The sequence below is a fragment of the Mycteria americana genome, chromosome 14 (genome assembly GCF_035582795.1).
Source record: "Mycteria americana isolate JAX WOST 10 ecotype Jacksonville Zoo and Gardens chromosome 14, USCA_MyAme_1.0, whole genome shotgun sequence".
NCBI lineage: Eukaryota > Metazoa > Chordata > Aves > Ciconiiformes > Ciconiidae > Mycteria > Mycteria americana.
Window position 1 is genome coordinate 11,072,188 of NC_134378.1, and position 16,429 is coordinate 11,088,616.

The 16,429-nt window shown below is 43.9% G+C and overlaps 1 protein-coding gene across 5 annotated transcripts in view; it reads left to right on the top strand.

Moving 5' to 3' along the window:
* The first annotated feature begins 3,387 nt into the window (after positions 1-3,387).
* Positions 3,388-16,429, top strand: part of DOK5 (docking protein 5) — a 49,233-nt gene continuing 36,191 nt past the window's right edge. The window contains exon 1 of one of the 5 annotated variants that reach the window (XM_075517232.1): positions 3,388-3,661. In XM_075517232.1, the coding sequence (XP_075373347.1) occupies positions 3,596-3,661 (66 nt within the window). In that variant the 5' untranslated portion in view covers positions 3,388-3,595. The remainder of the gene's footprint in view (positions 3,662-16,429) is intronic. The other 4 variants (XM_075517227.1, XM_075517230.1, XM_075517228.1 and 1 more) reach the window with 4 other exon arrangements.

Genomic DNA, 16,429 nt, shown 5'->3' on the forward strand with positions numbered 1-16,429 from the left:
TATGGTTTTGCATTAGCACCACTGGTAGAACAAGCCACAATTATAAGGCAAAACTAATCAAATCTCTGCATTGTGAAAGAAGTAAATTCAGAATAAACTTCTTTTTCTCTTTTTCCAAAATTAAATATGGCTGGTCTAATGATCCAAGGCAGCACTACAAGTTTGGCTTTGCAAACAGGAGAATAAGGGATTTTGAGGTTTGCAATAGCATAGGAAAAAAAACCCCACTTTTTTTAAAGAATGACACTCTTTTATTTTTGCTCATTATCTGTTGCATTTCCTTGCAGCTAGAACTAGTCCAAATTCAGAATTTCCATTGCAAAAATCAGAATGAAATGTCAAAAATTTATCTCACGCCAAAACAAAATTAGACATAGGAATGCCAAAAAGCTTTTCATGGAGATACTGTGTTTGACATATTGCATTCCAGTAACCTCAAAGTACTTGATAAGGTCAGAACACTTCATTGTGATGTTATCATTTCTAAACTACTCTGAAAACCCAAAACAATAGTGGAAAAATGTCGGCATCTTGACCTTATGGAGACAAAATGTTATGGGAGCTTTTCATAAAAAAATATTGATGCATGTTATACATTTCCAGAAAATCATTTCAGGGTGATCAAATGAGAAACTTTTTTGTCAGGAAATGCTTGACTAGTACCAGCTCCATCTGTTCAAGGAAATAACTTCCACAGAAAATATTGCTTCCTTAAAATGGCCTCTGCAGTTTTCTTATTCTTTAACTTGGTAAGTCTCAGAGATGTTTGTCAAATTTCGCCTGTAGACTGTGATGAAATAATATCGTGGACACGGGGGATGACATGCTGCAAATATAATAAGGTGAATGGAACTTCTTTTTAAAATGTCAGTATGGCATTTTGGAAAAAACTGATACCCTCATTTTCAGTTAAAATGCGTAACAGCGATTTCTGTTTCCAGAGCCCTAAAAGCAAATGAGCTCACTGTAGGGCAATACAATGATAGTTATTATGAGATTAGAATATAACAATAATCCACTTAAATTATTAACAGCAGGCTAGTACTTCAAAGTGACCCTTGACTCTTATCTTCCTAAGAAATAATAGCAATAGCATTGTCATTAAAAGGAAAAGAATTTGAATTTCAATGAAAGCTTATTAAAAAGGTTTTATACAGTTTTGAATATAGATAAACATGAGCAGCATTTCCTTATAGGGAGTGCAAATGGTCAATAGACCCCTAGGGAAATGAAAGAAGGACTCCGGTCAAAACAATGAGAGCACACATTTGCATTGGTATTGAAAACCTGGTAAACAAGTTTTTTTCTAGTGATAGTATTGGGTTGAAAACCTGAACAATGAGATTTTCTGGCACATTCTTGGAACATACTGCGCACATGGGAATTAAAATGCATTTTCTCTTTGAACCATAGCATGTGTAAGGGATTTATGTTGTTCAAAGTAAAAACCTAAGTGGACACTAATATCCTAATTCATCAAAGAATAAGCACAGGCTTAAATCCACCTTTACTTAGCAAAGCTCTTAGGAATGTGTTTACCTGAAAGAATATGCTAGTGGTTAATGAAATCAGCAGTATGTGTTTACAGGTACTGGAAGGGATTAGAAGAAACATCTAAACTTGTTGAAAAGACATCTAAAGTGGCTCTGTAATTTGTTTCCTGCTACAAATGTCTTTGAAACCAAAATAAGCACACTCTGTTTTTTCTGGGTTTGGAATATACTTGATGCTTCCAGCATTAGTATTTTTATGGTGCTTGAGATTGTGAAATATGTTTCTGTGCTGAATGCACACTTCTATACAAGATGAAGCAGGCTGGGTGTCTTAACTTTTCTAGCTTTCGACCAGCAATGAAATCTAACGAATGGTGCTATGGAACTCGTATTAACAGTGTTCTTGGGTCTGTACAATATATCTAACAAAAATACGTTACTTGGCAATTTTGCACTGAGCAACCTATGCTTTGTAATATGCAACTTCTGTGTTGATTTAGGGTCATATTGTCCTAGTGGATGGACTTGTCTCAGAATATTCTTCTCATTTCTGGAGTAGTTTGGTGCACGGGTGTAGAAGTTTGTGTTGTTTCTAGCTGCAGCTGTTCTATTTTGTGCATTCTGTAAAATAGCTCAGTGAAAAGGAGAGGGAAGTGTAAAATAATAAAGTAGACTCTGAGGCAAGGACTGCAGACTTGTCTCCTTCATCCTAAGTGAATTAGCCCTTCAGCTAGAGAGTCTTACACTCTATCTCTGTAATCCACTCCATCAATTAGTATTTCGTAAAGCCTTGCAAAGCATAATCACCTCTTCAAGCAAGAACTGAAAGCACCACGCTGTTACCACAGCAGAGCAACCACCATCATTTCTGGCTGCTCCTAAAATGAAGGAGCTACACATTTAAACCAGAAAGGGGCCAGTTGTATCATAGGTGAGTTTTATAGTCATTGAACAACTAAATAAAAATGGGCATCACTTCTACGTCGCCCTGCGCTCGGCACAGCTGCGAGGTGCTCTCCCGTTTATGCTCCTTGGCGATTCTCTGCTCTGCCTTCCTCCTTGCTACCCCGTTTGTAATTTCCATGGCATGATAATTCTCAAAGTCAAAGTCATCTGTCTGGCTGACCTCCTCAGACTGCCTATATTTGTAACGCTATTAAAAGATGTTATGAAGAGATGAACAGTCCCTCTTTCCAGGACGTGGTATTTATAGCGTACCACTAACAGGTAACCCATGTAGAGCAAGCGGAGTCACTGGAGCCCCTCTCTCCTGGGCTGGCATACTTGGCAATATTCGCACATTCTTGGAAAAGGAGAACTCAGGGGACGCAGAAGGCAACCCCGGGGCCCAGTGCCAGGGAAAGTCTTTCCTTACTGCAACCGCACATTGCCTAGAAAATGCAGCATATGCTGGTGTGACATTTCCACGACATGAAGCGCACCGTAGGACTACAGCTCAGGTTACCGGTCTTTAGCAGGAGATTCTGGAGCTGCGCCACTTGGCAGACTTTCGGCATCTGAAAGACTTTCTGGGAAACCCACTTTCCTGGGGAAAACCACGAGTCAGAGCCTCATGGCCTCAGCACGGTGGGGCAGATCTGATTGTTCCCAGCAGACCCACCTGCGGCTGGAGGAAACGACGTGCTTGGTACAACGAGGGGTGGCAGCCGTTCGCACAGCCCCCGAAACAGCCCGTGATGGTGGGAAGCGGGGGGAGCCCTTAGCGTTTTGCTCCTCAAAACTGACTTTCGGGAGCGAGGACCGCCCGCCTTCCCGAGGCCGGCGGGGGCGGCAGGGCAGGGCAGGGCAGGGCAGGGCAGAGCAGAGCAGGGGCGGGCCGCCGGGGCGCGGCCGCCCCGGCCCCAGCCCCAGCCCCAGCCCCAGCCGCAGCCCCGGCCGGGCAGGCTGCGGAGGACGCGGGGCTGTGGGAGGGCGGCGCGGGGCGGGCGCTGCCGCCAGCCCTTCCCACGGCCCGGCCCGCCCCGCCGCGGGGCCGGGGCGCTCGGCGGGGCGGTGCGGAGCGGGGCGCGGCTGCGGGGGCTGCTGCGCGCCATGCGGGCTGGCTGAGCGGCGCCGGCCGCCTCCAAGTGTCCCGGGGAAGGATGGCCGCCAATTTCAACGACATCGTGAAGCAGGGCTACGTGCGCATCCGGAGCAGGCGGCTGGGGGTGAGTGCGGGCCCCCTCCGGCCTCGCCCGAGGGGCACCTGCCTTTGGGCTTCCCCCCCCCTTTTTTTTTTTCCTTCCCTCCTTTGTCCTCCTCTTTTTGCAAACTGAGCTCAGTGGGTGTCTCCGCAGGGGAGACACGAAACAAAAATATTGGGGGGAGGGGGAGAAGAATAAAGGCACCTAAATGCGCATATATATATATATGCATTATATATATACGTGTGTGTATATATATATATATATATTTTCTCTCTCTCTCCCGTTGGGATGCTGCCTGCCGGGAAGGCTGTGCTGCCTCCACCTCCCGGCTCTGCCCTTCATGCCGAGCTCTCCGGAGCGCCCGGAGCCGGGCAGCCGCCGCCAACTTTGGGCCGGGGCTGCGCGTCTGCCGCGACAGGGAGCGCGGGGGGCTGTGACCCCCGGCGAGGAGGGGGATGGCCGGGAGGAAGGCGGGGGCCGGAGGTGCCTGTGCCCGCGGGACTGAGGGTCTGGGGGTGCGGGGGAACCTTGGGCAGGGGCGAGGGCTGAGAGCGGTCTGCAGCCGCTGAAGTCCCGGGGTTCCTGGGAGGGGGCTGCCGCAAATCAGGGCTTTAAGGTCTCGTGTGGGACAGGTGAAGACCTTGTGATGTCGTTAGGGCTTTTAAGTTCATTGCATTTGAGTTGCGCAACCTGCAAATCCAAAAAGCCCCTTTTAGCTCCTTATTTCATTTTAAATTTACTTTAAGTCAGTTCTTTTATTATCACGGCACGTTGCTAGTTTCTGTTGTAGCTACTAGGTAGGCAATAGTGGCGGGACAGTTCCCTCCAGTACCTTGTTTGGCATATGCTGTCTTAAAGCACGGTCTGTTCCTAGGGTTCGTGGGCTGCTGCTACCTGCTCCCTGAGCAGGCTGCCAGAGCCGCTCCAGTAATGGGACCTGCATGCTCCACACCTCCTGTCTGCCTTGCTGAGCCAACATGGCCTAAGGCGGATGCAAACTGGAAGGGAGGCTTTGTGTATGCTTTAATTGATGTATCTGCCTCTCAGGACAGGAAAGTAACTTATTTCTTGTGTTTACTGAGAACTGATGGGTTGGCAATTCTGAATTGTTCAGTGTGAGTTTTGCATCAAGTTTTATTATGGGGGTGTGCACGCGGTCATCTGAAAGCTTTTGCTGGCTCATTACAATTATAGTTTCATTCTCTTGCTGTATCCATGTTCAATGCCTTCTCTACAGTTTTGGTAACTTCCATCTCCCTGACTTGTTTGGAAACTGGAAAGTGTTTTAAAGTATTCCAGTAGTCATCTCTAAATGGAAGATGCTATTTTTCTTGTACCTGGACTTGCAGGCACAGTTCGTTCTTTAAGAACTGCGTGATTCTGTGACAGATGGAGGTAACATCATTATGAGAGAACTTGTAGTAAATTTGCCAGAATTAGTGTATCGTAACTATCCTTTCATTAGTGAATGTATGTTAGTATTCAGTTTGCTCCAGTGTAAGTGAAGAGTGAGATTAAACTTTGACACATCTTTCCATACTGTAACAGTGAAACCCAATGGACTTGTGAGTAAGGCGCATCTAACTCTGAGATAGGTGTAAATTCTGTTAATGCCTGTGCCTTGCCTTTACTAAGGCGTTCCAAAACCCTTTGAGGGTGGTGGTGGTGAGGAGGTGTTCAATGCCCTCTCCGTAGAAGTGCATTTGGCAGCTGAATGCAAAAGCAGAGGAAGAAATGGAGAACGACACCGAGTCCGTGGAAATGGAACACGTTAAATGTTTTCTTTGAAAAGATGGTTTCTTTATATGATCTCATTCCTTCCAGTTCCAAAGGTTTGTATCGTTATCAATGGCTGGAAAGTGTGAAAGGGGTGGTGGAAAGTGCTTTTGTGAAGAAGCCCAAGCAAAGTCCCAGAGAGTTCCCATGGCCATAGATTTGTTAAAATGAAGAGCCCCGAGTTTGTGGCCCTAAGCTGCCCTTGGCTCTGGGCGTGCTGTCCCGACGGCTTTCCAGTGCTGTGGAGAACGTTAGGACGGAAGGTAGTAGCTGCTGTGATCTGGCTGTCACTGCTTTAGATCTGGTGACGGAGGCCTGTGCTATGAGGGAGAGGTGACCTGTTCAAGTCTTGCTGCTCCATTTTTTTGGAAATAAGTAGTTTCATCAGCAGTAATGCTTTTCTCTCCTTGTAGTTTTCAGTTTAGAGTAGTGGCCCACTACTGGAGAACAGACGGTTGAAACATAGCTGCAGATTTCTTCCCGTCACTTGCATTTTCTATAAGCTGCTTAAAAGCCTTGATTTACAACACCCAAGTAGAAGTGGGTAATTATGATTAACCCGAGTTCTTTAAATGCAGGACGAGCTTGCGTTGCTTGCGGCAGCAGTGCAGCTATCGGCACCCACTTCTCAGTACGAAGCCCCAGCTAAAACGTGTCCTTTCTCCTTTCTGCATTTTCCTCCTTGCTGCAGGTGTGTGTGTGTGTGTGCGTGGCTGGTGCAGAAGCTGGCTGAGCACCTGGGGCTGCCGCCTGCCTTTAGGAAGAGCTTGAACTCAGTCTTACTCAGGGGCTAATGGGAGCTTGGCTTCTTCAGAGGGGAAGGAACGATGCAAACAGCTTGTTTTCTGGTAGCTACGTTGGGGAGGGCTGTTGGACAGCCAGGAGCTGGAGGTGGGAAGGGAAAAAAATACTTTAGACCTTAAAATATTAACTTTCAAAGAACTTTGCCATGCCCTGAAAACATTAGGAAGGACAAGCCTACTCCAGCCCTGTGTAGGACTCCTGTTTAATTGAGAAGGATTTCAATACTCTGTGTGTGTGGTGAGATTAAGTGGGATTTATTAAAATACATTCCAATATTATGGTGGCACAGCTGTAATCAGTACATTGTCTTTTCAGACTGAATTCAGCTCCTGGGTTTTTCTCTGTAACGCTATGGTAATTCCATCACCAAGGGAACTAGGAGCAGAGCTTGTATCTACAAATTATCTCAAGAAATGACTTTTCTGAATAACTGGGGTGCAGGTGCTCGATTTGGAAAAAAAGGGGTGCAGAGAAGCAGCTTGCTCAAACCCAAATCTCTTTTAAAAGAAAAATGACAGTTCTGGTAGGCCCTACTTTGTAATTTCAAGATTGAATTTAGGCTAATTAGTTTTGTACCTGGACTGTTTTTGCACACTTTAAATATGTAAATTTAATTTAATATTATTTAATAGAATAGTTTCCATAGCAACATTTGTATCACATGTGTCTTCTGCAGAGCCAAATATATTCAGGAGAAAAAGCACTCTTCCCGATTCTTTCCGTCCTTATAGGGAGAAAAATAATTCCCTCAGCCAATGGTCTCCCTCAGTTATGTCATTAGCAGGGACACCGAGGAGGTTGTGTGCTAGAAAACTGCTGACAGTGTAAAAGCACAACCTTCCAGAGTTCCTTAAAACAAAAAAAAATCAGCTTTGCTCTGTGAACGGCGGTTCCATCAGTGACCGCTAGTGACCACTGGACCTGTGTTTTGGGAGAGAAGATGCTCTGTTGTACTGAGTGCTTTTGCTTGCGGTCACCTTTCATTTGATTAAGTGCTTTCTATCTATATATGAAACAGGGGAGTTGTTTTATGGCCTCTGTACCTAAAAATGCTTTTTTGTGCTTATGATTTTCAAATGATGTCTTGTTCTGTGACACAGATGTGACCTTTCTGAGGGGGAATATATTATGGGGATGTTTCCTCTCCTTAATGAAAAGGCCAGTTCTTGTGTTTCCATTTTAAGGATGGGTGGATGTGCACTGCTTGTGAACACGCTTGGGCCTTCGTTGTAGGTTGGACTGGCTCAACTGAGTGTTCGAACAACAATTAAAAATCAAAACAGGAACAAATCTTTGAAATAGAGGGCCTTTGGTGAGCCTGAAGAGCTTTATAAGGAAAGAGGCACTCGATAGTTGTCTTCGAGGTGCAGCCAGCCCACCTCTCCTCGTGGGGTAGGAGGCTCCCAGCAGTGTGCGCTGGTTGCAGTCTAACGCTTTTATTGAACTCCCTGTTGTAAAGGCTTAGCTTACCCTTCCTGCACCCACACCTAAACTCAGGTTTGCTGGAAGCCACGTTCCAATTTGAGCAAGGATTATGCAGCACAGAAGCTGCTCTGAGGGTATCCTCTACTGCCGTTGTCAAGGTGTGGGCAGAAGTAAGTGCTGGAGGCTCCAAGTGAAGGCAGGTGATGTTCCTGGAGCCTGTTCCTCAGGGCATAGGCAGCAGTGTTGGGAGTGCTGATGGGGTGGCACCGGGAGGGTGCCGGCTGCCCTCCTGCACGCAGGGCTTTAAGGATGATGCTGTTCCCCTCGGAGGACCCTGCGGAGTTTGCAGGCATCTGGCCTGTCCTTGCCTCTTGATGTATGGGAGACTGCTGGAGCAAGATGCCACGGGGTTAGCTGTCAGCCCCTGGTTTCTGGTATGCCAGTAACACGCTTGGAGTGTCTTGTTGCATTAAGTGATGAAGTACTGTTAGTGTCAGAGGGAAACAATCTCTTCGATGAATAGCAACTGCCTTGAGCTGTCTGTAGCTGAAAGCAAAACAGTGCTGATCAAACAGAAGTGTCTCAAAGGGCCAGCTGAGCTGTGCTGGTGGTGAGCAGAGATGTCTCTGTTTAGGAGCTGTACATATTCACAGCTATGCAAAGCCTTGTAGAGTCTGGCTTGGTTCTAAGCACAATACTTGATTGACTAGCAGTCACTGGCTTCCAAAAACATTCCCTCTGGCTTGCCTGGAAACTAAGCACCTCCTTCCCGATAGAGGGTTTGGCTGTGGTGGCTTACTCGTTGCTGCTGTCCAGGAGGGGTAGAACACCTTTCTGAACATACCTGAAGACAGTATAAGTATGGCTGCACTCTTTCTCCCAAGCTTTGTCTGCTATAAACACATCTGGCTTCTGTGCAGGTATTTCCATTGTATCCCCATTTCTCAGTATCACTTTAAACTCATTAATAGCTCATATGTCAAAATGTGAGCTTCATTCTGTGTACTGTGATGCTGGATCTGTGCTACAAGGTTGGATCAATGCTCTGCATAGGCAATGTGAGGAGACTGTGTTACTGAACAGTCTTCCAGGAAAAATCCAACAGCAAGAATAGACAGAATCTTTTACATTTTTAAGGGTTAAAAATAGATGTGGAGCCATCTACAGTAGTTTGTGCTCTCATGCTCTTCCTTCTGTCACAAACTGCCCAATGCTGAAGCGATCTTTATCTGTCTTGTTAATAAAGCTCTTAAAATGTCTTTATCCTGGAAGACTTTTGATATGTCTATGCCATAACCCAGTATAAATCCAGGTTGAAATAAGGAATGAATTATGGTTAAAAAACCTGAATGTACAGTTGTTTGCATGTTTATTTCTTTCATTATAAAGCAAAGGAAGTATAACAGTTGTGATGTTTTCTGCTTCAGCAAACTTCTCTTTAACACTGCAACTATTTCTGTTCCCTGGCCATTCGCAACATGTTACTTCAGGTTGTCTGTCTCTTAATTTCATGGTGAAGATGCAAGAATTGGAGCTGTAACTTTGGCTCTCGCAAACGTAGAAGTAGCCTTCCCAAGCTTAAATGCATGTTTTCACAAAGGATTCAAGAAAGCACTAAAGATCTAAAATGTATCTAAAAGCAGACTAGGAAATGCTGAAATAATTTGCATATGAACATTAAGGTGACCTGTATTCTAGAAGAGGATAAAGTTTTTTCCTGTATAAAAGGCAGGGTTATTAAAATTAGAACAGTGTAGGACAGCATATGCAGCTGAATTAATATACATAGATTAGTGCTTCTGCATGACAGCAGTACTTAAAACAAATAGTCCTGGCAATTTGTTGTTTGTTAGAAAAGCCTGACAAAGTATTTATCTTTCTAGGACATATACTATTGCTAACTAGATACACTGGATGTTTACAACCCAGAAAACCAATCTGCACACTAAAAATAATGTGTGGAACTCTCAAAATTGGACATTATTAACAGGCAGCCTGATTTATTTTATTGTTGCCATGATTTTATGAAGGTATTTCCTGCATGTGGAGGTCTGGGAGTCTGCTCCACAAGTTTGTATTACTATCAAATTATTACAGGCTATTAAAAACACTCATTTGGGAGGATCCATTGACTTTAATGGAGCTGTGCTAACAGCTAAGTGTCTGTTCCTAAAAATGCAGGTCTCTGCGGAGACTTCTATATCTGTTTGTCAGAGGATAAAGCTCACCAAGAGGAAGAGAGGAGTAAAGTGGAATTTTTTTACCTAGCAATCTGTTTCTTATACCTCTGTCTGGCAAAGGAAACGCTGCTAACAGATTTTTGCAGAATCCTGTCTCATGAGGTAGCTTCCACTTTGCGCTTACGAGGCGAGGCACAGAACTGTTCTTGCAGTCGTATCTGTTTAACAACGCTTCTAATTAAATCCGCAGTCTGCACAGCCTGCTCTTGGGGTTGTGTGTAACCCCATCTGTTGGAGGCACCTCCTTGTTATGCAAGGAATGATCAGCCTCATCTGTCTATTAGAGTGGGTCCTCCATGGAAATTTGGGCTGGATCCAAGAAAAAGATCCAAGCACCCAACGTGAGGGTTAGTGGGGTTTTAGCAACTGAAGCCCAAAAGTGCAATTCTGCTGCCACTTGTGTTTGTCCATGGGAGTTTCCTGAGGACACGGAGATCAGCCAGTGTCCTCCAGGGTTTCAGTCATGGCAAGCACTGGGTTGTCCAGCGTCTGGTGTGTTCCTGCAGTCCTGCCTGGGGGGTTTCTGTTGCTATCTTCTGATAGGGCCAGATCTTCTGGGAACAAATTTGTAGAACGGAGTTGTAAACGATGGCTTTCACCACCTTTGTTGAAGATGGATAAACTTCTGCCCATACCTCTAGCAACAAGGTTGTTCAAAGAGCTAAAGATGAACTAAGCTCAGTCCAGACCTCTCCCTTCCAACCACTCCTTTTGCAGGGCACTTTCCTGGCTCTGCTGGGGAGCATGTGGGCCAGGGGATTCAGCCTTTCCTCCTCAGTGTCCTTGCCATCACTGATGGGGCAGCATAATTTGATTTTTTTGTGCCTCTCCAGATCAACTTGGACATGATTAAGTGATTTCTCATTACAGGGGTGGCCTTATGCAAGTGCTGAATGTTGCTGGAGATGAGGCTGCTACGTAGGACCTGACTTCTTGCAGGGAAGGGAAGGAGAAAAATCAGAAGTTGTACTTCTGAAAGCAACTACATTGATACCATTGATCTCACTGGTGCAAGGATCACATTAACACATAGTCCAAAAAATTTGTGTGGGTGCTGTTCTTCTGAACACTGTTTAACATTGACCTGAACCAGCTTAACCAAATTCAGTAAAGTCTTGATCATAGTGAAATCGGGAAAGTAAAAATTAGTAGGTAACTGTAACGGTCTCTTCTGAAAGATGCGACTGCTGGAACTACAACAGTAGGCTCGTTCCCTCTTTAGTATTAACCTTGTTAAGGACAGAAACTAGATCTGTGCGTGTCAATTTTCTTTGCTTGATGGGTCTGACTAGCCCAAAAACTCTTAATCGCATCAGTGTGAAGGAATGTGGTATAAGTGGTGTCCTCCAATGCAGAACTAGGGCTCTCCTCGCCAACCCCAAACAGGAATTTGAAATACTTTAGGCTTCAGTTTGTGGCAGAGGAGGGAGCTGACTTCTTCACAACTTTGTAAACTTGTTGCTTGTTTCTAGGAATGCTTAAGTGGTGTAACGTGTGCAGTACGTGGGTATTTCTGGAATGATTTAAAAACAGTGAAAAATCATTCTTAGGTTTCTGGACTGCTTCTTTCTTTGATTAATGCTTTACCTGCAATATTGAAGATTTTTTTTTAATATTTAGAAAATAAGTGAAAAATTTAAAATTAGGATACAATCTGTCTTGTATTTGAGTATTGCATGAGAACTTACATGTTGGACAGTGGCCATATACTAGATTTAAGTGGGAAAATACAACAATTTGTGCTATAGACTGTTCCTCAGGAAGTATAGCATTAATGCTTACTGCATGCACTTGCTTTAGGACTAGATGGGAAAAATTCTGATTCATGCTTAGAAGTTTGGAAGAACTTTTGTATAAAGTTTTGGACTTGTCTACTTCAGGCTTTTTTTTTTTTTTTTAAACTTCAGCTGAAATTTTTGATTGTCAAAAGCTGAAAAGAGATGAAGTTTTCAGGGTTTTCTGTTCTTGATTTTAATTGAACTGACGATTTTAATTAAACTGACTTCTGTAGAAACTTCATTGAGAAGGTTGGTGTTGAACGTTTAAAATGACACGTACTTTTACAAGTTTTGCATAGCACTGTTTCCGTGAAACCCTGTGGGAGGAGAGGTAAAATGGGGGAGAGACAATCTGCAGGACTAGAACCATATGGTTAAAGAGATTGGTGCTTGAATAAGCGTGCCAGAAAGTTAATATGGGGATGTTAGAGTATGAGCTGTGAAAACTGGAAACAAGAATGATGTAAGGCTGGAGCGGGGAGGAGAAGGAAAAGTTGTCTGCCTGTATCTACATTTGAAGCAGCTTTATTAATCAAACTCTAGTGTTCATGTATACAGCTCTTTTCAGTCTGGAAGCATGGAGACAGAAAAACTGAACAGATTTCTTATGTACCAACTTCAGCCTGCAAGGTATTAAGCCCATTGGATATTCATAGTTTTAGAAAACTGTTAAATAAGGTGTTGGAACATATTCACAGATATTAAGATTTCTTACTGCTTGGGACTTGTCAGTGGCAGCAGGGGTAGGATCCAGGACATTGCTTAGAAGGTTTGAGCTTTTATCCTTGAGCTGAAAAGGGGAGGAATACCAGTACATGTCATTCAAGACCTAATGCAGCTCCATCTGGCTGCTGGCATTGGGTCTATCAGCCCATGAGCAAGTCCCCTTTGGATTTCCTCTGGCACAAAGTTCATGGGATTTGAGTCCAAGTCAGTAGGTGTCTTGATGGCATTACCTCTGGAATTGAAGCAAAGAAGTTGAGTTGGAGAAAAGTGAGCAGGGCTTGTCATTTGGGAGCTGCTCACCTTGGGAGATCTATGTGTTAGAGGACCAGGGTGCTTAGCACTGTCCTCAGGATGAGTTAAAAGGAGGTTTTGCAACGCACATGGTGGAATTACATTTTGTTTCTTCTCTTAAGGTATCTTCATTTTTGCCTTGTGAAAACAGGATGGAGAAGCAAGGGTCTGATAGCTTTCCCATAGCCCCCACTTTTCATCACACTGCTTTTCCGGTCCGAGTTTCCTTTTGGGGCAGCATCTGAGTTTGTTTTGGATATCACTCATAGCCCAAGCTATGATTCTAAACTGAACTGGGAAATCTGGAGGTTTGTGTACCTTAAAAATAGGCAAATCTGATCTTTAGAATTGTGTGGAGGGAAACAAAAGAGCACCTACTTTGGTTCCAACAAAACCCCACCAAAATCCCAAAAAACGAGCCTAAGAACTGTTCCAGTTTTTCTCCAAGAGGCAGAAGATGGGGGATTATGCAGATCATGATTTGGAGTATGAAATTCCTGTTTTGATGGTGGCCTTTTTTAGGAGCAGGAACAGCTTTTCTTGTGCTTTCCAGCATATGTTTTCTGGTGAATTACCTTCCATGTTCTTCTTTGGAAGATGGGCTTAGTTCATTAAGCAAGAATGAGACTCCAAATTTGCCTTTTTTCATGAACTGAGTTAACTAGTAAACAAGGGATTCTTACCCATTTGCTATCCTGTTCTAAAGATGGAGTTTTCATTTTAACAAGTTTAATGCAAACCTGACCAGAATACCCTTTTTCTTCTGCTTTTATCTCAAACACTTCCTTCATTTTCTGCCAGTTGTGGGTCCCGGTTCTGCATTTTCACTGTTTGCTCTTCCTTTGCTGGACAAAGGTCTGTATGGTTTCTGGAGGTGACTGCACTAGCTGCTCTGCATACGAAAGGGTATACCAAGAATGACTGTAAAGGCAGTGAAAGGAAAAGAAAACCCAATTATAAGCAGGTGAAATTTAGTTGTTCGTGGCTTTGATGCCTTTTCATCATCAATTCGTTACACAGTGTGGAAGTGATTCTTCTGCTGGTGTATATGGGCATTACCCTGAAGTTAGATCAGTGCTAAATTAACTTTTTGCAGTGTTTGTGGAAACACTTGAAAGAAAGTAACAGATATAAGGCCTGCATCTGAGACTGACGTCTTAATTTGATGTTTGTGTAGTTTTAGGTATACCATGGAAGTTGATGGACCGTTCCTATTATCTTCTTGTCTGGCTTCATCAAGTGCTGTCAGAAATACCAGTGAAAGTTCAAGCTATTGGAATGAATAGTGGGGTTTTTTTTCCCCTTTACTGAAAATAATGTAACTTGTTTCAATTCAAAATATCAATACGGTAAAATCTGGTATTTCTCCCCAGTAACGCTAATGTAGGAGATTAAGTTGTCCCTTTACTTACCAAGTAATGTTTATCTGGGGAACTATCAATGCTCTGTGGTCGGCAAAGGAAAAATTCCTCTTAATGCTCTCACTAACGTCTCCACGCCAGTGAGGATGGATGTTAGCTGATTGTACTGAATTAACTGCATACTATTGAGTGGCATACTCTTGGCACAGTGCTTATGGTAAAATACAAGTGGCTATTCTCTGTTCAATGAAGTAGTGCAAATTAAGACAGTATTCTGCTAAGCTTTCATAGACATTTTTTATGCCACAGTCATACTTTCTTGAGGACGGAGTCTACCGAAATGGGAATGAACTCTTGAACTCTTTCTTTAATTAATACTACACAGCTGGGACATGAGAAATTAATAGAAGTTGAGTTTGTCCATTTGAACTAAAGTGTAGATTAGCCTAAGCAAATGCAAGAGGACTGCAAGAGCCAGTGGAAAGCTGAAGTCTACCAGGGAAATATTGGCTCTGGAAACCTTGTTTTAATCTGGGTTTCTTTAAGTCAGTACTAGTCTGTCCCCCCAACCCAAAACAAAAGAAAAGAACCCCAATAAACAAACCAACCCTTCCACCCAGCCTCAGTTGCACCTTTACTAGAAAACTGACTGAATTTTGTTTTTAAAATATTGGACAAACTGGTGACATTTTTCATCTGGTCGGTAGCTTTAAAAGTTCTGGCAGAGCGATGGAGCTCTTGCGTGCAGGACCATCAGGTTACCCCCAGGATGGAGTCCACCTGCTGATCACAGGCCCCGTGGGCTTTCTGCTGTGACTTGGATCCTTTTGTGCACAAGCCTTCCGTAGTTCAGGGTACACGGAAGGTTATCACTCTGAAGCCAGTGCAGCAAAGTGCTGGAAGAGGGAAACGCGTTTTGACTGCCGTGGACTTCTCCCTGCAGCAGCTTTGAACAGGGTATCGGTCCGTCTAGCAGTCTAGGCAAATGACTTCAATTATTTTCTGCAATCCTGTAAGGCAATGCTGAAGTGCTTGTTACTATGATTTAATGGGCTGTAATTCTGTCACTGTTAACAAAGCACTATATTTTGGTGAAGTCCAGCTTGCAGTGACTCACTTGGTAGCGTTATTGGCTCTTTCATGCAGATTCACTTTGATTTTAAAACTGATCCAAGCTCCAGAGAGGCTGGGGGAATGACCTATGACTGCATAGCTTTGATGTCAGGATTGAAAGAAAAACATGGAAGGAATAAGATAAGTTTACCTTGTGTTGGGACAGTATGATGGACTAACCTTGAGACTTACTTGAGGTGTCTGGAGAGTGTCTGGAGAGATGGGAGGTAATGTACTTGTTACAGGAAACCTGTGGTGCTTTCTGAAGCTTGCAGTTAAATTAATTGGTGAGTGGCAAAGAATGACAGCAGGCCAGAAATGGGCAGTCATACCCATCTGTTAGTTATGGGTTTGCAGGGCATTTGTCATCCCTGGCTCTCCAAGCAGCACATAACAAGCATCATTAACTGAATTTAACGGATGGGCAAGTGGCAACAGGTACAGCCGAATTGTTCAAGTCAGACACTTAAGACTGAGAAACCAAAGCCCTTCTCCCATGTCTGGCTTTGGATGCTGGCAGCTTACTGCTGAAGAATTGACTCTACTGAGATAAAGGCCTAATTCATGTGCACTTTCTGCCCTTTTTTTGTCTCATTATGTATAGTCTTAAAATTACAAGTCCAACTCTGAAATACAGCTCTTCCAAACGCTTGTATGCTCTGGGGGGCTGAAACAAAGGCTGTTGGTGGGAGTTTGTGAGTACGTACGGTTGCTCTCCAGACATGGAGCAAGTCCCATCTGTGCCTTCTGACAGCTGAGTTCAGGAGAGCATCCCCCTGCCATGGCTTTAGCGGGTGAGCTTGTGTTCTTGTTAGAGCTGTGAGCGGCTGGTACCAAGGGTTAGTGCGTGTGTGCTCTGCAGCCTCTTTGCATCTGATGTACTAATTAGTGAGCTCTGTGAACTGTTAATGAGCTGTATCAATGCCATTTTCTCCCTATAGCCCATGTAATTAAAGTAACTAAATCAGATTCTTAGTGACAAAAAAGAATAATTCCAAACCATAATTCATCGCAGTCATTTTAAGTTATTCAGCAGTTGCCTAATGCTAACACAGTACTAAATAGTGTTAATTCACCGGACCGCACTGATGGCCTGACCCAGCAGGACGGCACATCCCACTGCACGCTGTGGAGCTCAGCCAGCGTGAACTGGCTGCACAGTGTCAGTTTTTAGTCTGCATTGAAGTCTTTACTATTTTTTCTTCCTTTAGCAGAGTCCTAGGCTGATTTTTCTCCTATCTAGTTTCATGCCTAGAATTAACTGTGCCCATATAT